This window comes from Agelaius tricolor, unplaced genomic scaffold (genome assembly GCF_023055355.1).
Source record: "Agelaius tricolor isolate 1412-34295 unplaced genomic scaffold, bAgeTri1.0.p SCAF_1, whole genome shotgun sequence".
Taxonomy (NCBI): Eukaryota; Metazoa; Chordata; class Aves; order Passeriformes; family Icteridae; genus Agelaius; species Agelaius tricolor.
Genome location: NW_027269261.1, coordinates 8353724 through 8376794, shown reverse-complemented (window position 1 = coordinate 8376794; position 23071 = coordinate 8353724). Strand labels below are relative to the sequence as shown.

General features: G+C 41.2%; 1 protein-coding gene across 4 annotated transcripts in view; it reads left to right on the top strand.

The window, feature by feature from the left end:
- The window catches only part of MACROD2 (mono-ADP ribosylhydrolase 2), an 850774-nt gene that overhangs the window by 813397 nt on the left and 14306 nt on the right, over nucleotides 1–23071 (top strand). For all 4 annotated transcript variants that reach the window (XM_071422251.1, XM_071422242.1, XM_071422232.1 and 1 more), the window contains 3 exons: nucleotides 581–658; nucleotides 1282–1356; nucleotides 1842–1931. In XM_071422251.1, coding sequence (XP_071278352.1) covers nucleotides 581–658; nucleotides 1282–1356; nucleotides 1842–1931 — 243 coding nt within the window. The remainder of the gene's footprint in view (nucleotides 1–580; nucleotides 659–1281; nucleotides 1357–1841; nucleotides 1932–23071) is intronic.

Genomic DNA, 23071 nt, shown 5'->3' with positions numbered 1-23071 from the left:
CCAAACATTGTTTTGGGCAGTTCATTTTGACAGTCTGCCCCAAAAAAGAAAAGCACTCTTGGCTATAGTGACCTTGGGAGCTTTGTCATCAAGTGACATGAGGCTAGGATTTGCACAGGGATTTATGGGATTTATTGTTTTTTGGAAAGATTTAAAGTTTCTGTAAATTCAACCATGAAAAACTGTTATTCTAAAGAAATAATAAACCACTTTATTTATCAAGTAGGTGGTTTGTGCTATTTCTCATAGATTTGTGCCGCTCCACTCATTAGGAATAAAATTCTTGGTAGTGCTGCTGATTATTCTTATGCATCCTTCTTTGCCAGCTTCTGGTTTAAGGTTTGTACTGCCAGCAAAAAACTGCTCAGTAAGGGTAGGGATTCTGAAATCAATTTGAATAATTGGAACCCACAAATACACTTCTGTAGTTTATAAGACTGTAGTTAAACAGATAGAAAATTGTCAGTGTATCAAAATGCCAAATATGAAGCTGGCACCTAAGAACTCCTCTAACTCAAGTCTACTTTTCCAGCATGAAAACTGCTTCAGGATTTATTTGTTTGTTTGATTTTTCCCTCAGATTCTCCAAAAGACTCCAAAGGCATGCAGAAGGGTGATTCAGTGCATCCTGTGATGTGTGAACAAGATCAAGCCAAAGGTAAAGTTTTTAGTCAAAGTTTTTTGAGACAGACGTGATGAACCAGTGTGAAACTTGAGTTCTTCCAGTGTCAGCACCCAGTGGGTTTCAGCCTGGCTCTGCCACCTTAAGGAAATGCTGTTGGCTAGTGGAGGTTGTGTGTCAGCCTGCTGTGGGACAGTAACCCCTGATGCTACTGGGAAAGCCACGTCTCTAAATAGGTTTAGAGGAAAGCCGCGTCTCTAAATAGCCATAGTGATCCTGGGTGCATAGCACTGTTACCGTGTTGTTATTGTGGTTCTGAAAGCCTGTGGGGTGTTTCTGTTCCTTCTGCTGACCATCAAGTGCAAGCACTTTACAACAGCTCCTATGAGAAACAGTGTCAAGATTGAGCTGCAAAGGAGGAAAAACTCCAAGTGCTGCAGGGACAGTTTTTACCATAAATAACTTAATGCTTAGTACTGTTAAGTGGTATTTTCATATATAAAATGTGTCCAACATGGTTCACTTACTAGAAAAAAAAAAACAGTGCTTGGCTTGGAACTACCATGCTGTGTCTAAAGTTCACGTTCTGTTTTAATGAATTTAGCATTGCCTGCATGCAGAACCATCCTGGTACCAGTTTCTGTTTCTTGTGTTAACAGGACAACAGGATGTTTCTGCAAATGAGGAGATAAAAACTGGGGAAGAGTCCCAAGATTCCTGCATGGAAATAGAAGGTATTCCTTGTGTCTTGAGATCAAAAAGCAAGATTAACAAGCAAAAACGCTGAGGTAGAATCATGGAATCGTAGAATGTCTGGGACTGAAGGGACCCTAAAGATCATCTAGTTTCAACCCCCCTGCTATGGGCAGGTACACCTTCTACTCAGCCAGGTTGCTCAGAGCTGCATCCAGCCTGACCTTCAGCACATCAAGGGGCAGGACATGGACTCTGGGATTGCAGTGAGTCTCAGTGAAGATCCATGTTTGGAGTAAGCGCATGGGATTTTGTGCCTAAATCCCAGAAAGTTCAGTATCTTCAAGGCTTTGCTCTGAACTAGAGCCCCTTGGATTTCCTTGGACAGCTTTTTTATTTGTACTTGTGGAGGAAAAGATCCTTTTCCTCTGCCAGCGTTTTTCATGGTAAGGTCTCTAGTGGGTGTCAATCCTTTCATGTCCATTCTGAAAAGCTTACTATTCATCTTTTTATCAAATTTATTCAGATCCTCTGTTGAACCAAGAAGGCACAACAGAAGCTGAGATTCCTTTGATACTTGGTGCAGAGGAAAAGGAAGAAGGAAAAGAAGAAGGAGGTGAGCCTATTATAAAGCAGATGGAGACAGAGAATGCTGCAGGACTCATGTTATGCTTTTCTATAGTGAGGAAACATGGAAAGGGCACAGAAAAGAGCTCTTTTTCCCCCTAAGGAAAAATCTTTTTTTGTCTTATCTTTGAGTGGAGTTTTGATATATTGGACTTGGATTTCAATAGGAAGCTAAGTGCAAAAAAGTGCACACTCGGGTTCAAAAGTGGCATTTAAATGCTCTCCTCGCTTTCGGTTTTTTGCATTTAAGCCCATAATGCTGATTAAACAACCAATTTATGTCCATGTAAGTATCCTTATGATCACATTTGCTAGAAGCATTCTGAGTATTTAAATAAATGGGTATGATAGTTATTTGTGAGGTCATTAATAGAGATTTAACTATTAATTTAACTATTAATTTAACTAGTAACTATTAAGAGTAACTAAAACTAGTAATTCTAATGAAGAAACCAATATTTGGTGAGAATACAGAGTCTTCTGAAGCAGTAATTTTTTTAATGGGGGTAAAGTATTTAAAACCTTGGGAATGCTGTTGCAAGGAAATGTACAAATGTAAGTGTTGGATGCTCCTGGGAACCCTGCAATCATCTCACCATTTGTAAGGGCGTGTGGTTATATAAAAAATAATGTATTATGTAAATAATTCTCTCATTTTAAAGTAACTGCTAGTTAATTATATGGTCATTTGTAGAGCCCAAGGATTAATTTTACAGTTCCAAATTAAAATGCAGACATTATTTTTATTGAAAATTCAGGTCAATACTAACTATGTTTTCCTAATTATGAAGTCCTTTTCTCAGCCACATTGACACCAACTTAATTGCAAACCTGTGTTATCAATATTGACAATTTTCTTCGCTGCAAAGCCAGGTTAATAGAACCTCTTTGTTCATATACAGCTAAACAATATTTCCCTTTTTGTTTTTTTTAAATTTTAATTGCCTATCCAAGCTGAGACTAATCACATCTCCTCGTTATCATTTGTGTTAATGGTATTGGTTTTGTGCTGTATTAATGATGGTGAAGGTAGAATTGATAGAATTCTTATGTTCAAATTCAGGTAAATGGTACCACACTAGCTCAGCTGCAAACCCAGGTTATACATACAGGCTCACTCTGATTGCAAATACCAATGCTGTCATGTTAATCTCCTCCAAATAGAAATTATTTACATAGTATTTTATGCATCATCAGAACTAAATTGGAAAAAATGTACCTTCATTATTTGCATATTTTCTCCTCTTTACTTCTTTAGTGTCCCCAACAGCTAGGGACTGTCATTTAGTTCTCAGAAGAGAGATTGTATTTCAACATCTGTGCTACTTACTATTAAAATATGCAGTGTTGAGGAAAAGCAGGTAATGTCAGAAAAGGGCTGTTCTTGGCACCTTTTCTGTTCCAGCCCTTGATTTAAAAGTTTTAAATACTAAGTAAGTAAAAAAGTTCTTGCTAAATATTTTGGAACTTGTTCCTACCTGGGGTCTCAGGTGTTGATACTGTGCGGGATTCATCTGATCCAAAGCTTGTTGAAGTCCATAGAATTAGTGTCATCAATTTAAGTGATCTTTTGGTAAGTTCCATGATAGGAGGAGGTGTGCTGAGTGTGTGCGTGCAGGATAACAGCATAAATATTCTGTCCAGCTTCTTCCAAAGGAAGAAGCACAGGAAAAATAAGCACTTTGGCACAGGAAAAATAAATGGGTGCTCTTGCAGAGCAAGAGCAGAGAAGGAAAGAAAGCCTTTCCCTTGTCTTGTTTTCATTCTCATGGGTCCAAGCACCCTCATAGCTCATCTTGCTGGTTGCTTCTTGTTCTGGTGGGCACAAATTCTACCACATAGGTTTTGAAAATTTGCCATGAAGTGAAGTGGGTCTGGACAAAAAGAGGTAAGAAAAATAAAATCAGCTGAAGTTCAGATTGATAAAATAATATATATTTCCCAATGAGAGATTCCTCTTAATGGAAGGAGATTACCTGGCATTAAAAAGAGATTTAATGTGTGACATTATTTTATGTAACCTGAGTGCTACCTCCTAAAGTAATTCAGCTGAAAGTTTTCCAGCAGCACACACAGTACATTTGATATAGGATGAAATACTGTATTTTTGTGTAAGAACATGGGGAAAAGGCTAATGTGGGACTGCTAGTCCTGTTAAACAGAAATTCATGGATCTCTAGTTGGTTTGACCCATTCTGGATCTATATGCATAGCCAAATATAGCAACTGCTAAATTCCAAACTACCTGGTCTTTCTGTTCTACATGAGATTTTCTTGTGCTTGTTTTCAAACTCATCCCAGAGCAAAGGGTGGCATGCAGCTGCCTCTCTCTTCTCTCTGTCTCACTGGGAGCATTAGATTCTTGGGAGTTATCTGCAGTCCCTTCAGTCCTCAGAACTGGAGCTGTGTAAGCCACTAAAGTACCAACAAAAAGTCCCTTTTCCAACCTGAAGCTGGATTTCTGCTCAGTTACTGATTGCAGCTTTGAAGCGTGCTAGGAAGTTTTTCAATGGTGTGGTTTTCCGTGGAAAAATGTCTGTTTCTTGATGGTTTAGAGATGTCTCAGTTTACATGAACTTCTGACAAACCACAGGTTATCTTCTGATCTAATTGTGCAAATTTTACTGCCAGCTCATCTCTGTGTTTTGGGGTTTTTTAAAGCTTGCAGGGTCCTTTCTGTGGAGCTCATTTCACTTCACAGCTCCAGGGTCATGCTGTAGTGTGAATTCCCAAGGAGTCCCAGATCCTGGTGCTTTCAAGGTTCTGGGATGCTGGGAGCCCAGAGGAATGAAGAATCAAAATCTTGGCAGTCACACTCCTAACTCCCATTGCCAGCAGTGAGAACCCAGCCAGATTACCCTGAAGAATATAACAATGTGAGGCACTGTGTGTTTCATAAAAACCTGCTGTTGCTTTTTCCAAAATCAGTAATAAAATATCACATGTGCCAATTTATTCCCTTTTTTCTACTGCAACTTGAAGTTATATATTAAGAGGGAGCAGCTGAAGAAAAAAGGCAAGCTAAGATGCCTTTTTCATTTTTTTTTTCCAACTACTATTATTCACTCATTCTGGTTCACAAAAAAATAATGAAAATCTATGTTTCTTATAAGATTGGGGAATATTCTCAAATCCCTTTATTAAAAACCAGAGCAAGTGGTGATCACTGACCTATTTGCTGACTAGGTAAGTGTACACAGTTTTAGCAGACCTTTTGGCAGTGCCTTTATATGTACACTTGGAAGTGGTCCTGCTGTGTTGTAATGGCCATGCACTCAGCACTTATTTGTAGGCCTAATCAGCACATTTATTCCACAACACAATTTGCAGCACATGGAAGTAAATCCCATATTTGTGTGGATATGCAGCCAGTTTCTCCTCTGAGCCCACTCTCACCTCTGTCATCTTATTTCCCCTCTCTTTCTGTCTCCCTTCATTGAGACATCCAAGATGATGATTTCCCTCACTAATCATCCTTGGAAGTCATTTAACTCTTTGAAGGGGTAGGTTTTCTGTCAGAGCACTGGAAAATGAACAGCTATTGCTGTTATTTCTCTGGTTTTCTCTCTTCTCTATTTGGGCTGAAATATTTTGTCACCTCATGCCAGTTTGGAATATTGTTTGAGCTTGACCTGTGATGTTTCTCCATGTGAGCAACATTAGAGTGGCTGTGTAGAACCCTCACCTTCACCATGAGGTCAGCCTGGCAGTTTCCATCCTTTGCAGTGCATGTGATTTCCTTTGTCAATCTTCTGATCAGTGCTTGTTCACTCTGAATTTGAAGTCTGCCTAAAATTTCAGGTTTGAAGTCTGCCAAGTTCTGTTCTAGCTAAGGCCAATTTTGCTCAGCAGTCTTTGTAACAAGAATAGCTGTAACCTGTAACTCTGTAGGCAACACTTTGTCCATTCCTCTCTTGTCCATTTTGCTTTAGCAGGAGTGATAATTTTATGGTGTGATCTTGGAGAGAACTAAATATTCCAAAGCCTGGGGAAAAGAGCTCTCATGTTTTACAGCTCCAGTCTCAGGCATTTATAGGATTTTTATATGCATTGGTACAGTCGTAAATAATGTCAGAATAATGACTTTGTTATCAAACAGTCAAAAATTTCAAAATGACATTGTGGCTATAGAGAAATGAAAGAATTCTTAAGATCTTTTTTGGAGAAATCTGACATTTTTATTACTGATTCATGGCAATTTTATTGCTCAACCAAACTCTTTTAATTCTTCAAGTGGGAAAGATGAGACATTTTTGGGGGGGAAAAAAAAAAAGCCTTCACTAGAATCTTTAAATAGGTAATTTCACTTTGTTTGGAAAGAAAAAATTACTTTGGATTGCTGTAGCTTCTAGACTACTTCTAGTATAAAGGCTCCAACTTCTTTTATTCAGTTGCTCAAAGAGGAGAGGAAAAAATATCCTGAACCAGATACAGTGCATTTGGTGTTTGATAAGAACCCATACTGAATAGATCAGATGCCATTTTTTGGGCTGTTACAGCATATTCAGATGCTAAATATGAAATATATCTTTAAAATCCTATTCTAACACATACTGATGTTTGGCAAAGCAAAAGAAAAGCGCACCATTGGGCTTTTTTGCAGAAATGCTGGAAAGGCTGTGGAAGCAGAAAGCTGCAAATGGGAATTTAAAGCTCTAGGCTATGCAGAGATGTGGGCTGTTGAGAAGCAGTAGGTGGGACTGCTGGGAGGTGTGCAGAGAGATTAGCAATGGAAAGCCTAAAAGGTACCTCACCTATGAAGCCTCTCTTTACATGCTTTTATTTTTTTGAGAACATCACAAAACTCCTTTTGTGAACTTTTCATCTGTAGTATCAGCCAGCTGAGGAGATTCTGTGACCAGATTGTGTTTGCCAGCCCACTGTGCTGAGTTTGTGGTGGTCCAAGGGCTTTTTGGTCTGTATCAGGCACTCTGCCCTCCTGAAGGAATTATAGCTGTGGCAGAAAAGGATATCCAAGTCATTTCTATGCCAGGTGAGGCTTACCTGTGTGGGGGTACCAGTTGTGGGTTTCTCTGGGTCTGGATTGAAGGCACCTGAGATGGTATTTCATGTTCAGACTCAGGTGTTTGTTATTTCTTATCAGTAAAACAGTCTCACAACCATGAGTTCATTAGAAGGCACAAAATGGCCAACAATCTCTTGTTACAAGGTCTGTTAAGACTAAACTATCCAATTAAGAACTGACACCTCGATTATCTTCCCTTTTAACCCAATAACTGATCCCAAAGGGCCCACAATGGGAACTTTTCTGCCCAATTACAAAATGCCACCCAAACCCATGAAGGAGGAGGAAGAAGAAGCATGAAGAAGAAACCCAGGATCACACCCTGTGCCCTCCATCTTGCTTCCATCCCCAACATACTCAAAATCCCAAAACCTAAATTTCTCACCAAGTGATACACCCACACTACTCTCTACAATCTATTTAGCACCTTAGTGGATTCTGGTCTATTCTGGAGTTTAGGAAACTTTCTCCATGAGTGAGGGTCAAAGTCAGTGCTGCCCTGGGGGTCAGGGCACCCCAGAGCAGACAGAGAAATATTCCCTGTGCCCTGGGTTTCCCCCCTGCATCCCCTTTGCTCTGCTTACCCATTGCAGGCTGCAGAGGAGGAGCTCTGGGGCTTTGGCCCCACTGTTTGTGTGGGGGCTTTGTGCAGTGGGAGCTGTCCAGGCTCTTACATCAGCAGAGGCTTCACTGATGGTGCAGGATGGGGCAGCAAATGGGATGCAGAGCCCTGCAGAGCTTTCCTGAGGGAGCTTCCCTGAGGATGCTGTGCAGCACTGTGCATTGGCAGTCAGGGTGGTTATTACACTGTCAGTAGTCTGCTCTAGATATTGATTTCAGTCTCTTGAGGGGGAAAAAAGTTGTATTTATTTTCCTGCCACAGAAAGAATCTGTTTCTTTTCATTAGTCTCCATATACCAGTTTCTAACCTGAATGTACATAAAAAAAAATAGATGGTGCAGGATTAATTTGAAGTTTTAATTATTTTTCATCCCTTGCAAGGAAACATAATTTATTTTTTCTGTGTGCTTTTCTAATAAGAAAGTAGAAAATGTAAGGAATTTTCCAGCTTAAATGTTTTGCTTGCTGTCACAGTCACTTTGTGTTACCAGACATGATGGTAAGGGTAAAACAAAAAAGCCAAAAGGAAAGAAAACAGGAAAACAACAAGAGAGAATACTGTAACAATGATAGTGTTTAAGGTTTATTATCTCTATTTGATTGTTTTCTTCATTTCATTTTACAGTAAGCAGAATAGAAATAGTATTATGAATTAGCATTTTTTATTGCATTTAAAAATATCATCTCTTTGTTCCTGCTGAAAGTGTTGACAATGCAGCCTTTGTTTAGTTTAATTAACTTATGTTACAGCACTGAATTGAATCACACTCATCATTAAATAAGTAAAAGAAGCTTAAGAGTTCTTTTCCATATACAGAAAATAAAAAGAAAGAAGAAATTAAATCCTTGAAGATGCTGGAGGAGAAACTGGATATTTTTAATGAAATATATTGAAGTGCCATTTTCATTTTGATTTTCCATGTTGGGAATGCTAAAAAATATGAAATCATCAAATCCCAGTGAAAAGCAGATGCTATGATGTCATTCTTAGTCCTCATATGTTTATAATAGTATTACATGATATTGTATATTTTTTACTTGTGACCTACAAGTCTTGAAGAGCTTTAAGATTCTGATAAGGCCCTTATCACATATGAAAATTGGGGAGATAATAGAATCTGTATTCCAAATGATGGGGTCCAAGTCTACCAGGCTTTGGCTTTAGCTCCCCTCTCCAGAGAGACAGCAGTGCCTTATGGAAACAAAACATTTCTCTCTTTCAAACTCTCTCAAACCATCTCAAATAGCACCTAAGGAATGAGGGAAAGGAATATGGGAGAGTGTCTGACATCTCAGAAACAGTTTCCTGTAACATATTGAAAAAGTAGGACTCACTGGCCAAGGACTGCACTGTTACAGATGGCAGCATAGCCATCAGTATTTCTGGAAATAAGCTTAGAGATAAGGCACCACTTTAATATATATGTACAGCTTCAGAGGTATCTGTTTGAGCAGTGAGCTTAGCTCCTGTGTGCCACAGTAAGAAATTCAGTCCTAAATTAGAATAAGTCCACCAGAACAAAGGAGTGCAGGGAGTTTCACCAGGAAACAATTTGATCCCTCACAGAGAAATGTTGTGTCTTTGTGCCATCTTCTACAAAAGGAGTCTTTGTTGTGTTAAGCACTGATAAATTTTAGATTCTTACCTCTTTTAATAAAGTTTGTTTATGATGGAGTACACTCATCCAACTGAGCTGGCTCTGGAACTGGAAGTTCTGTGCTCCCACTTGCTTAGGTTGTGGATGGATGTATCACCTTGCCCAGGTTGTGGCACTGTTAGAGCTGTTTCAAAAATTCAAATGGCCACACACTTAGGGCAGCAGGGAGACAAACTGCATTTAACCAAGGATTTTCACAAAACAGAGTGGAGCCCAGTCATAACTGTGTGGAAACCACAACCAGTGGGAGTGGAGAAGGTATGATCTGGGGAACTTTTTTTTTCTCAAGTATAGAACAGGAAAGAATTAAAAGAAAACACCATATGCCCTAGGATTGAAAGATTCTGTGGCTTGTTCTTTGAGGAGTGGAAGAACATTTTCACTTCACTGATTATTTCTGTAGTTTTGCCTAGTGCTGTGGTGAGGAGTAAATCTGGTTCTCATGTGAGAAGGGTGGCATTTACTCACTCCATACTGTCACGTGGATCAAGAGAGACACTTTTTGATTCAGCTCTGTTCTGTTTTCTCTTCTGTTGTGTATTCCCACTTCTGGCTCTGCTAGTGAGGTACACCATGGCTTCATGGGTGTCCTTGCCTCCTGTGCTTGGAGAGGGAGGCCAGAGCTGTACAAGAAAGGAATGCTACATAGTGAGGGGAAATGTGTGTGCAGCCTTGTGAAGTAGAGGTTGCTTTGCTAGGGCATGACTTGAACTGAGATTAAACCTTTCTCACTGCAGCTGACCCAGTGCAGGAAAAATCCCACTCAGTCTCACTCAGATCTTTGAAGCATAATGCTTTCCTCTGGATTTTCTCTTCCTTTTTTCTGCACTTTACTCATAACTTTTTGGCAGCAGGTTTTCTGTCCCCTCGCCTTTTCCTAATGTGGTTGACAGGTGAGCATTCTTTTGAGGTCTTGCCATCTGGAAGGAGTTTTCCTCTGCTTGGTTGGCTTTTATCACATTTTGCCTCCAGATGAGCGTGCAAGGTCAGCATCACCAGCATACCTGGCCCATAGAATCAACCCAAGAGCCCAAACTGACCTTGTCTTTAGCCACTCTGAAAGATCTACCAGGGAGAGAGCTCTTCCCTCCCAATCTCTGGGGCTGCATCTGAATCAGGCAGCAGGGTCATCCCAACACATTGGTGCACAAGTGCAGCTCTTTGGGACCTTCTGTTATTTCACAGAAAGCTCAGCATCTCCTTTTTGGGGTCTTGCATGATCTCTGAGGAGCCTTTTTTGGAGCACTCCTGTGTGCTGTGCGTGTGCTCCTAGCTGCAATTGAACCAGTGCTCTGAATTATGGACTGTGAGTTGCAGCTGCAGACAGTCTATGGGCAACTGCAAAAACACTTTTGTTTTGTTTTTAGAGATCCAAGAGAAACATGAAGAGCATTGGAATGGTGGGGTCTTACTTGTGCACATGCTTCAATGCTTGTAATGTACTTACTTGATTAACACTGGACCTTGCTGAAACAGTTGCCAGTGATTTTCCTCCCATGTTCAGAGTTGTGACTTCTATCCTGAGCTCTAAACTCTGTTGCTTTCTACAGCCAGCAAATTTCAACCAAAAGATGACCTTCATTACTGCTTCACTGTTGCAGGGTCTTTACACCGAAATTTTGGGGTATATAAGCCCTTTGACTCATTATTCCCCTATGTGGATGTGCCTTTACTGTTAGTTTGTTTGTTCTGCAGTCACTGTGCCAGTAATCAGAGGTCAAAACCTCTTTTATTCTATTTACATCATCCTAAAACCTCTCAATACTTGCATTACTTTACAACCCTTGAAGGACAGCATATCTGCACATTCAGCATTTTCTCTGTGGAGGAAATATGCAGTCACTTTCAGGCTATACCATTCTTACCTGGACAGAAAAATTGGTTAAACTCTGTTCTGTATTTTGAGCACAAAAAGTCAGTAGTCTCTTCATTGCCCCCTGGTTACAGCTAACAATGGTGTATAGTCAGGGGGGTCAGGATGGCAAATTCACTGTATCAGGGCTTGGAAAACATTGAGATTCCCAATTTGTGGCCAAATGCTATGACAGTGACACAGTTATAGCTACACAGAGTTTCATCAAGTAGAGCACAGCTGCTGGACATGTTTTCACTGTCTGACAGCCTGAAATGTAGCACAAAGGTGTCAAATGAGAACAAATGGAGATACCTCAGGTGCTTCAAAATAAGATGTCAATATGCTGAAAAATCAATGCCTAACTCCAGGAACTCAAGTCAAGGAAATTAACTTGCCTGATTCCTCCAGCTATCCTAGCCAGAAGGAAGATTAGCAGGAAGGTGACAGACTGAGCAGGGAGCACAGCTGGGTCTGAGCATCTCCCCCTTTCTGGGGTGCTGGTACCTTAGTATGGTGCCTCCATCAACCCAGCTGGTCGGGAGAGGTCAGAAAACTGAGAAGAACTTGCTGTTATGAGTGTGCAGCAGCTCCACTCCCTCTTGTTTTGCTCTTTCCTGAGCATTGAAAGGTCTCTACAGGTGACACATTCTCATTGGTGCTGTCCCAGTAATGAGAGGGGCTTCCCACATGGTTGTCTTGCAGGAATCTCTAAGACACAAGGATCAGGGGTGGAACCCTTCCAGCATTAATTCAGATTTATTTCCAGCATGCTCTGATCAGGAGGGTATGAGGCCAGAGTAAGCACTGGCATGGTCCCTCTCCCTCACTGGGCTTCAGATCCTCATTGCTCCAAGTTTTGCATGGCTGCTGCCATCAAACCTTAGTTAAGCCCTTGGCCCTTCTTCTTGTGATCTCACCTCACAGATCCATGGTGTTTTGCTGTGGTCCTTTCCCACACACCCAATTCTTCCTTTAGATATCAGGAGCTCCTGTGGATCCTGGATTGATCTAAACAGCTGGATCACCAAAAGAGACCAGAGCTGTGCTCTCATTTTTTGGCACTTCCTCCCTGGGACAGCAGATATTTTACAATTACCCTCACATGAGCATAGCTGACAGCTTCCACACTCATCTTGGTCTGGTAAAGCTGGCATCCTCTGTGGGTTTTGTTCACCTCTCTGCCTTCCAAGGCAGTGACTGTCCAGTGTGTGGTAGGTACAGCTGTGGTGGTCTTTTAAAACTGTTGTCAGTGTTTTTAATGCCTGTATCATCATAAATCTGCTTGCACATAGAAACCTGAGTCTTGAATTGCAGATGACTGAGGTTACTGGGGGGTTGCTGACATGTCTCAGAAACCACACAGTTACTGAGTTACAGGTACTGCAGGCTCCCACAGCTGGAACACAGCTGGTTTTCAGGTAAATGTCCAAACATTTGGATGCTTTTTGTAGCTTGGATTTGAATCTTCTGGCAATGCAACATGGACAAGTTTGCTTTAAAAAGAAAAGAAAGTTAAAGAAAAAAGTCTTCAAACAATATTCCCAGTACTGCCTGCTTCCATCATGGCATAAAATAGATTTCCTGGATGCAGTTCTGCTTGCAGATCCAGCTGGCTCTTGAAGTGTGTGAGCATGAAAAAGCAGACCATAAGAAATGTATCTTGTACCTATCTAAAGGAACCCAAGTTATCTTAGAAATGGATGCATACAGAGATCACAGAATCTGCTCATGAAACTGTTCCCTCTGGCATGAAACACAGCCAGTGTTTAACAGTACTAAGTCAAAAGTGTGATGTTTAAGACACAGGAAATCTTTCCAAAGTGAAAAAAGTATTTTCAAGGGGAGCCTGGGGGAGAGATACTCATGTCAAGATTTGGCTGTAAAATATGGTTAATGCCATTTGTTCTTATCACAGTTGCCATGGGATATTTAACCACCAGAGGTGGTCAAATACCCCCTGACCCGAGGCTGATATCTGATCCTGGAAGCAGCAGTGCCATGCAATGTATGAGATTGCCAGAACCATTTCCTTCTTGTAATGAGGTCTGCCATTCAAGGACAGATGCAGGTTGCTCTTGCCCAGCTTGTGAATCCAGCTAGATCACCAGCACACAGCTGAAAAACCTGGAGAAGGATCTGCACGTAGGAGGGAAGGAAATCAGCTACACACATTCACATTCCAAAAGTGAGAATGAGCACAGCAATGCTTTCTGGCAAAGCTTTGGTCACAGCTTGGGGTGCTGAAGCCAGTTTGCTCCTTGCTAACCTGCACCTGTAATCAGCTGGATACATATCCATCTCCTCCAAGAGGAGGAGGCAGGATGGCATTGGCACTTTGTCACCTCACAACTGACAGAGTCATTTAGAGCAAAGATAGTTCAGATTTTGCTCCAGTGTGTGAAGTTTGCCCTTTGAATGTTGTGATTTTTTCTCTAGCTAGTCTTAGAGGTAAGAAAACACAGCTGAGCCTTATCCAGGCCTGAAGAGGCTGGAGCACATCAGCTGCTTGCCATATTGCTGGAACACCTGTGGCATTTGCTTTGAAATCTAAATGCAGGCTGTTCACCTGTGTTGCCAAGTACAACAGAAGCTTCCTTCTGGCTGGCAGGGCGGTATTAATTTAAAGAGAACACCATCTGTGAAGCCTTGGAGAGCAGCAGTCAGAAGAAACAGGCAGAGAGGTCACCAGGAATAGTCTTGCTCTCATCTGGGGGCCTTGCCACCTGCATTTATTACCCATCATTTCTAATTAGCAGATGTACCTTGGGGAAAGCTACTCATTTGCTTTCCTGAAGATGCTGTTCTTATTAAGAGAGATGTTGTTTTTGCTGAGCCTTGTGAGTTCATTTTGTGAGCTTTCACAGGTATTTAGGGTGGTATGGTGTTGGCAGCCCAATAATTAAGGAGTCCTGTACCTCCCTGCTGCAGACTGCCCCTTGTCTTTCCCCTTTGCTGCTACCAGATGGTTGGAGATTTTTCACCCTTTCAAAAGCTTTTTATTTCCCCATCTCATCAAGCACATCTCAGCAATGCTTAATTAACCTAAGGCTTTTCAGGCCCCCTTATTTGCCCCCAGAAGATAAGTTAAGGACTTGAACATTTTCAATAGAGTGCTTGGAAAGCAAATCCTTAGAGGCAAGTCATAGGTGCAGGAGAATGTTATTTAGTGTTATTTGGTTGTTTACTCTTTCTTCTCTCTCTTCCTTCTGTCTGTCCTCTTATCCATACATCCTTCTGCCCAAGCTCTTCTTGTCTTTCAGACATTCAGGGATGCCTCTTGTTTTTTGGCAGTGGTTGACACCAGCTGATGTCTGGTACTATCCAGAGAGCTCTTATCCTTGGGCCAGTTCCTGAATACAATTGTTTTTAGCCTGTTTTAATCTGCTTATATCTCCTGAATAAAAAATGGCAAGTATAATTAGCTGAATAATTAATATAATTTTTTTTAACCTGTTTTAATCTGTTTAGATCTCCTGAATAAAAAATGGCAGATATAATTAGCTAACCAGTACTAGGAAACCATTGAGTTAAGGCGTTTTGATTTATGATTTGGGATTATTTTTTTTGCCTGCATAATTCCCACACTTGCTTGAAACTAACTTGTAAGCTTTATTTACGAGATCAGAGCAGATGAAATGAAAGCCTGGTTAATTAACAGAAAAATTTATTTGCATCTTGCTTTGTGTTGACATTGAGCATCATTTGTTTCTGCATTGTCACGTACACTCTTTTATTATTAATCTGTAAGCTGTAATGTACAGCTGCAAATGAGATTTAAAAAAAAAAACCACACAAAGCACAACTTTTTTCCCTTCTTCTCTCCCCTCCTCCCTATAAAACATGAGAGCTTGCTGCTTAACCACGTGAAGCACAGATTTTCTGTGGGATTCCAAACACCTCAGAGATAACTGTCACATAATTTTGCCACACAATTTAATTCAGTGGCTGGTGGTTTGCATTTAAAGGTAGATGAGAGCATCCAGCCACCAGGTGTGTGCATCACTAGAATTAAATGCCTACTAGTTTATCTGCTCAGGAGATAAATATTTATACATCATTAAAATGGTGAGCTGTATAGACATGGAAATGTCCATGGATGATGGGGGGAAATGTGTGAGGGGGTTTCCTTGCAGTCACAGAGGATGTGACCTCAATTACTGCAGTTTTCTCCCTGCCACTTTCCTTCATGTTGTACATGAAGTTGTTGCTGCTGTGTGCTCGCTGCCCAGAGGAGCAAAGTGCCTTATCTAAGGCTAGATTAAAATGCTCTTCACATGCCTTTCTGATTCTTGGCATTTTTTAAGCCACTGAGGGAAATAAAATGCAAAGAGTGTGTGTGAATGAATGCACGGTGTAGGTTTGTGTCATGGGGGAGTGTTATCTCTGTAATGGAGCTGCCCCCATTTCCATCACTCAGGCTGGGGCTGAAGAGGAGCACGGCTCCCCAGGGTATTTTAACATCCCTGTTTGCAGACCACCACGTGGCAATCTTTGAAGTGCTAATTGGCTTCCTTTTAAGCCAGTTGTTGCATTTTTCTTTTCTACTTGTATTCCCCTAAAAGGAATGTTAGTATTTTTATGATGGCAGGCGTTTAGTGGAGCTCCTCTGTACAAAGATAACAAATGAGCTATGTGACCTGACATTCTCCCTGGGACTGGGCTTGGAACAAAGCAAGCCAGTGGCATTTCAAAGCCTGCCTTTAAAGTAGCCGGTTATATACTCTGTTTATCAGAATCACTAGGAAATGCCATTTCTCTGGTATTTTGCACCTTCTCTTAATTGCCTGGGAGGTGGAAAAATCTTTGGGCAAAAACTTAGGGCAGGGGTGTTGGAACTAGATGATCTTTAAGATCCTTTCCCAAACTATTCCATGATTCTGTGTGCCCAGGACCCAAAGGACACATATGCACAAAGCTTGAAGATGCTCCATGCTTTCTGTATCCCTGTGCTGTCCAAGAGCTTCAAGTGGTTGGGTCTGCTGCAGGCTTTTGGAAAGAAGAGCTGAGCTCTAAACCTTTGAGAGCAGCTACTGCAGGTACTGCAAATTTCTGGGCAGGCTTTGGAATTGACATCTGGATTTTCCTCTTCCTGCCCTTCTGCTGGGAGTTGCTGAGGAGGCATCACCCAGAGCAGGAGGGGCTCCCCAGCTGCTCACTGAGCAGCTCCCCTGCTGCTGACAACATGAATAAATCAGAATTTGGAGGGTATGTCCAGAGGAAAGCTGGAGGAAGAGGCAGGGGGCTGGTCCAGCAGCCGAGGACACCAGAGGGAATGTCACCCAGCATCCCCAAAGCCTTGCTGATGAGGTTTGGGATGATGCTGTGTTTCTGCAAAATACTTTGTCTTTGATCCAATGCCCTATATAACCAGGAATTTTGTTCTGGCAAGAAGGCAGCTCTTTTCCCCACATTTCACAGATTTCTAGTTTCTGGAGACTTCACAGTTTTGTTGCTATAAACCATCACCCACTGAAACTGATTGGCCTGCTAGCAGCCCTTGGCAAAATTTTTGAAATAAATCCACCTTTTTGAGGCCTGATATTCAAATCACTGCTGTGCTCCCCTTGGGAGGGATGGCCTTTTGTTAGAAGCCTTGCTCTTTCAATGGAAACCTGCAATGGAAACATGGCCACAACAGCAGTGATCCAAGGAGTGGACTGTGATGATGAATGTCAGAAAGCATTGCTACACAGGCTTACTCTGGGGAAGCCATTCTGGGCACAGAATGTGATCCATGGCATGGGATCCAGTTCTTATCATTTCCTTCAGCCATTTGCACCTTTCTTTCATACGTGGGCTGTGAAAAGACTGGATTAATTCAGGATTTGTAAATCAGAGGACAGGCAGAAATAAATGGGTCTGAACTTTTAGGCTTGCTATAGTAAATATGCCATGAGATGAAGAGTAGGTAAACTGAATTTACAGAACTTAAATTTGGGTTCATTTTCTTTATACTTTCTATTGTAGGTTAATGGTTACACTGTTAAGTTGTAGCTTAGAGTATGAATTGCTCTCTGTTAAGGAAATGAAACTTAAGTGAATTCTTTTCTGATAGGAAATATACAGAAGGATAAGCAGGGTCTTTTTACCTATTAGTACTATTAGTATTAATTAGGACTTTTACTATCATTAATGATTACAGCTGTATAGTCCAGTCTCTAAACTTAAACTGGAAATACCATGGCAAAGTGCCCTTCACAGTTTTCTTTATCCAAGGAATGCACAGCCTAAATTCCATGGTTTTGTATGCTCATCAGCCTAATTGAGGCATCCCTTTCATGGACTGCCAACACAGTGGCACCACTGTCTCATACATGGATTCTCTGTGACCAACCAGCTTCCTCCTGCTCTGCTGCTTAAAAAATAACTTGCTTGCCTCTGCCAGAAGTGCTTGTGTCATCAATGCCCAGTAAACACATTCTTAAATGCTTCCTGCTGGGAAATCAGAAGCAGTTCCTTCTTGTTCCTCCCTCCATGAAAATGTCTGTCAAAATTGAAAAATACTCATGTCCTTTTAAATTGAGGAGGGTTTCACTTTTCTTTTGATTTTTAACAGCAGTCTCGTAGCTTCAGTTTAAAGTTTTGGCAAGAGCCAGCGACTTTTCTCTGGAAATCTTGGGCTTCACGGGATACATTTGTATGACTCTTTGAAAACATGACATTTCCCATTACACTATCTGTTCTTTTAAACCAGAAAAAAAAAAAAAAAAAGCATAATTTGATTCAGAGAAGGTTCTATTAGAAATATTTTCATGGACTACACATGTGCCTTTGCAGTGGGTTCCCTGTACAGCAGGAAACCAGCCCCTGCCTGCAGAATGCAGTAGCTGCAGTGGCTTTGTCACAGTGTCAGGGCTTCTGCCAGTCTGCAGCCTGAGCTAGGCACAATACTTCCAAATTATGGCAGGTTTTATCAGGCTGAGGATCAGTGGTTGGGTCCCTCTTGAGATTTCCCATCAGTTCTCACCATTGTCACAGATACCCAGGGTGACTTGAAACACCCCTTTGAGGCACAAAGCTTATTTCTTCCCTACCACCCCAAGTAACCTCTACACCTGTTAAGTGAAATGCCACAGACTTTTTGGACTTAAAGCACAGCTCATGTATGGACCTCTTTTTGGTGCTTACATCAAAATAACTGGGAAGACCTAGATTTGCTATGAGCTATAAACTTTCTGGGCAAAGACCAATTTTCTGCCTAACAGACCCTCCCCTTTTAGGGTCTGTATCATTTAAAATAGGTTCTGTGTGAAGAGAGCCATGCAAGGTATTTATTTCCTGTATTTTCTTAGATACATAAACATCCAGTGCACGGTTGTGAAAGAAATTTGTTTGGTCTCTTTGGATTGTCAGATTGATGTATTTTACTGCACTGAAGTGTAGTAAAAAATGGAAATTGTACAACTATGAGCCATCTAGACTTTTAAGCCTACTCAGGAATTCAAGATATATCTGAAAAATGTTTATATATATTTAAAGAAATACAATAAAGCTTCTTTTTAAGATGGTGAAATTTGCTATTTTCAGTGCCCAACAAAACCAAGATTCAAGGCCAGTGACTTAATTCTAGGTGACACCTCTCCTAATCCTTTATGGCTTAATCCTTCAGTTTTATCTGTGACTCTGAGGAAATGTCTGTCAGGGCTGAAGTCACTTGCATCAGGAGATTAGCACTTCTGCATTCTTTTTGAAAGCTTCAGTAGCTCCCATGAAAGTCAGAGTTGCCAAGGTATTTGTGGAGTCTGTGGGCAGTGACAACCCTTACACCAGCATACAAATTCTTGCAGACCTGGGCCATGTGCACATTTGTAGAGGGCACAAATGTTACCTCTAATTCTCACTCTTGTGCTGTGTGCTGGCAAAAACTCTGTGTTACCCTCCCTCCAGCTGTGGGTATTCAAGAAGAAGAGGGGAAATGTTGCTGCTTTTTGACACAAGGCTGGAACCACTTTGTCAGGTTTTGGGGTTTTTTTTATTATTATTATTCCTAAGCTTAAAATACTTGAAAGATGTATAATGGAAAGGCTCTAGGCTTCTGCAAGTTCCTAAGCTAAGAAGGTCTTATGAATAAATTGTAAAGCATAGTCTGAATCCAGCAACCTGAAGAATTTAGCTTAAGGAAGTGTTGTTAGTGTGTGTCATCCTGCTTTAGCAGGACAGAAGTCTGCCACTATCAGCTGCTAATACAATTATTCTCCTCTGGTTTAATTGGTAGAGGTCTTGACTTTGGTGCCAAGATTGCAAACACAAGCCCTTCTGTTTTCTGGCACCCCAGAGGAGGGAGCTGGCATTCCAGGAAGGGCTGGGTACTCCAACATGCCAGCCTGGAATTCAGTATTTTCTGTGGCCTGTGGTATTTCTGAGTATCCCACAGCCCTGGCTGCTGCATTCTGGCTGACCTTCAGGACAGCTCTTTGGAAGGAAAGAGCTCATCAGTTACAAAGAGGGTTTGAGGAGGTGTTGCTGAGGATTTGAGGAGGTGTTAGTCCCAAGGAAAATTATAGTTATCTTTTTAGACTCGAGTCTGCTAGTTTTCATGATAGACACCAGTTTTATTAGGAGTTCTACGAATTCTGTTGAGGGAAGAAGAATGGAAAAGCCAGGTTGTTGGTTATCATGTCACTTAGCTTTCCAAGCACAGATTAAGGAGGTGGTGTTATCCTTAGTGCAGGGAGAATTGGCATGGATTGTTAAAGTCCATGTTTAGGATTCAAAACAGTTGCCCTGAATTTCAAAAATGCTGAGCACATCCAAAACACTTTATGAAGTGAGCCCCCTTTGAAGCCAGATGGAGCTGCTGGAAGCTTGAAGCTTTTGAAAAAAGGGATCTAAAGTCCCTTTGAAAGTGCTCCTAACATTAGTCAGCTATTGTTGAAAATGCTGACCTGTGTGTGCTGGCATCTGGAACAACCTCTGTGTTTAAGATAGTTTGATGGATAGAGGGGATATGATTTCCAGTGCTAAAGGGAAAAATCCTGCATTTTTTTGAAAGTGTATTCCCTGATAAGAAACATACAGAGACAGTTTTGTCCTCCTCTTTTCCCCCCCCTCTTTTTTTTCTTAAAGACTTTTGTTCAGACCCTGTGTTGTATGGTTTTGGCCTCCAGTTTCTATTTGGTACCTTGAGGTATAACAGAACTTTGAGAAGTTTTCAATAATATGGAGCAAAGGCAGGATGGTTGAGGACAAACACATCTCAGCTTTCCAAAACAAGTTGCTCTAGTTTTTACCCAATGTCACAGTAATGATCTAGACTGAAGCCAGCCTTGGTCTAACTTGCTGTTTGAATTTACTATCTCTTGAAACACCTAAGTGTCTGATGTATGTGAAACCTTGTGTAAATTTCTGCTCCCTTTTCTCCTGCTTTTAAAGTTGCCAGAGTGACCAGTAACAGCAGGGTGGGCTTCCTCAAACAGTGGGAATGAGGCTGTGTAAGGGGAAGTGTTGTTTGGAATACAGTGCTTTGGGAGACAAGCCCACTGTACTGCCCCCTGCACCTAAACTGAGCAGAAAATCTCATCAATCCCAGGACCTGGGTGTCAGAGATGATAGATGTCAGAGCTGATGAACCTGGATGAAGGCTTGTCCATAGCAATTTGTTGTAGTTCTGATGCATGGTACCAGCTTTTTTTGCCTACCCACTCCTACTGAGTCCTTGCACAGGGTTTGAGCAGAGGAAAATGCTGCCTCTCTTAAGTGTCCTGCAATCAGAAAGCTGTTCTTGGTGGTGCCTGCTGGCTGCTTTTTTAGGAGACACTGAAAACACACAGTGGCCTTTCTCTTGCAGTTACTGCTCTGCTCAGGTTGTTGCTTAGGATGAGGCAGGTAGTGAGCAGGAACTGAGCCAAATCACTCATGAGTTTCACAAACAGCAGGAAAAAAATGACAGAATGGGAAAGAGAGGTAAATAATCATACAATTTCTGTTCCCTTCACTTGTTGTAATGCTACTGAGCATGCTGTCTGCCTTATTTGCAGGCAGGGATGGAGCATGAGTGCTTTGGAAGCCATTCAGGACAGGTGATCTACTAGTTTGATCACAACCAGGCAACATTTTAGTTGTGTTAACAGCCAGAGGGATGAGATGAAATTTTCTGGGTGCTCCATTTCAAACATTCTATGCTGCAGGCTTCTTCTCTCTGATGAAAGGTTTCACAAAAAGGGCATCTGGAAAACAATGACATGGCCTTTTACACATTTTCCAGACTTAAAAAAAAAACCAATATTAAAAAGGCTTTTCTTAAAACAATTTACATCAAGAGCCTGCTGTGTGCAGGTTTGTCCTGGTTTTAGAGAGAGAGAGACAAAGTACACAAAGTGCTCCTGTTGGACATGAGTGATTTTAGATGTGCCATACAAAAGTTTGTATGGATCTTATTTATGGACTGTATTGCTGAGTGACAATCCTCACTAGCCTCCCATTCCCACCTTTGGAGAATGGTGGGCACAATGGGGTTTTACTAACAGTATGTTTAATAAAAGGCTGGAAGGGGATAGGGATGAGCAGATCTTAGACACTTTTAAAATGCATTTTTTAAAAATTGCCATTCAGCTTGAGCTGGGAATAAAAGTGTCTGGGAGCAGCATGATGCCTTTAGGTACATTTGTGTGCACAAACACAGAGAGCTGAGCTGACACACACTGCACTGGAAGGAAAGGGAGATTCATCTCTCTTTGTTACTCTGGAAAACAAAGCCAAAATGCCAAAAAGGAGGGTACACACTCCAATTAAAAATGAAGGGGCAACAGAAATCCAGAATGATGCTCACTCACTGCCTTGAAAAGCTGGTACCATAACCAGCACACCCTCCTTTGAGATCTGTATCCTGGAGTTTTCTTTCATCTCTGTGGAGCACAATTGCTGGGGACAGGGTGGTGGTTGGTTGAGGTGTAGTATTCCTGATAAAACAGATGGAGTTGTTTGTTATTTACTGAGCCAGGCTGAACAGCAAGAGGCATGGTGGTGGCAGAGCCACTCCTGCAGATTCAGAACTGTCAAGCTTGACCTGCACATTGCAGAAGGACAAGGGAGAACACTGCACTCCAGCTCAAACATAAATGAAGTACAGATGGAAAAGGATTGCTGGTTTTTTTTCTTAGCTCCCCAAGAGCAGCAGGTTGGGTGCTTACATCTGTAAAGCCATCCAAGAAAACAGCACAAATATTTGATGTGGTAGAATGCAGCCTGATTAAAAGGGTCAGTCATCCCAGATGGATATCTAACAGGAGTCAAACAGAATCCTTGTGTCACAGACAGCTTCTGTTTCCAAATGAGGCAGCATTTATAATGTTGCTAAAATACAGCAGTAAACAAAGTACCTGAAGGCTTGACAGTCACATTAGCAAAGTGGTACAATGAAATGACTGGAAAGAAGAAAAGCAACTCTGGCTATTCACAGAGCAAGGAAATGGGAACTGGTTTTGACAGATAAGATAATGCAGCTGTTGGTCAGAAGAGCCTTGTCTGTTTTTTGGGGTTGTTTTTTTTTTGTTTGTTTGATTTGGTTGGTTTTGTTACTGCAGATGAAAAATGGTGTGTTCCAATTTTAAACAGAGAAATTTGGATTTATTCTTTTTTTAACGTGCCTGACCCTCTCAGAGTCTCATGATTAGGGGAAGGATATTTACAGCTAAACTCAAAACAACAGTGGGTATTGATTGGAGAAATCTGGATTGTTCAGTGTAGCTCTAGCATGGTTTTCCTATTGCATAATGACAGAAGTGATCTTTTCAAAGTATATAGCACAAGTAGAAACAACTCCTTTATGAATAATTTACAACTAATGAATTTCTTCAGGTTGCACATTGTCTGTGGGCAGGATAATATTATATTTTAATTTCTGCAGCAACACCCAGAATTGCAGAGCAGATGGGAATAATGGCAGTGCCATTTTGCCTGTAAAAATAATAGTTTTCAGGATTGTTGTCGTATTGACAACTCTCTTCTCCCTCAAATATTCAGAATTATCT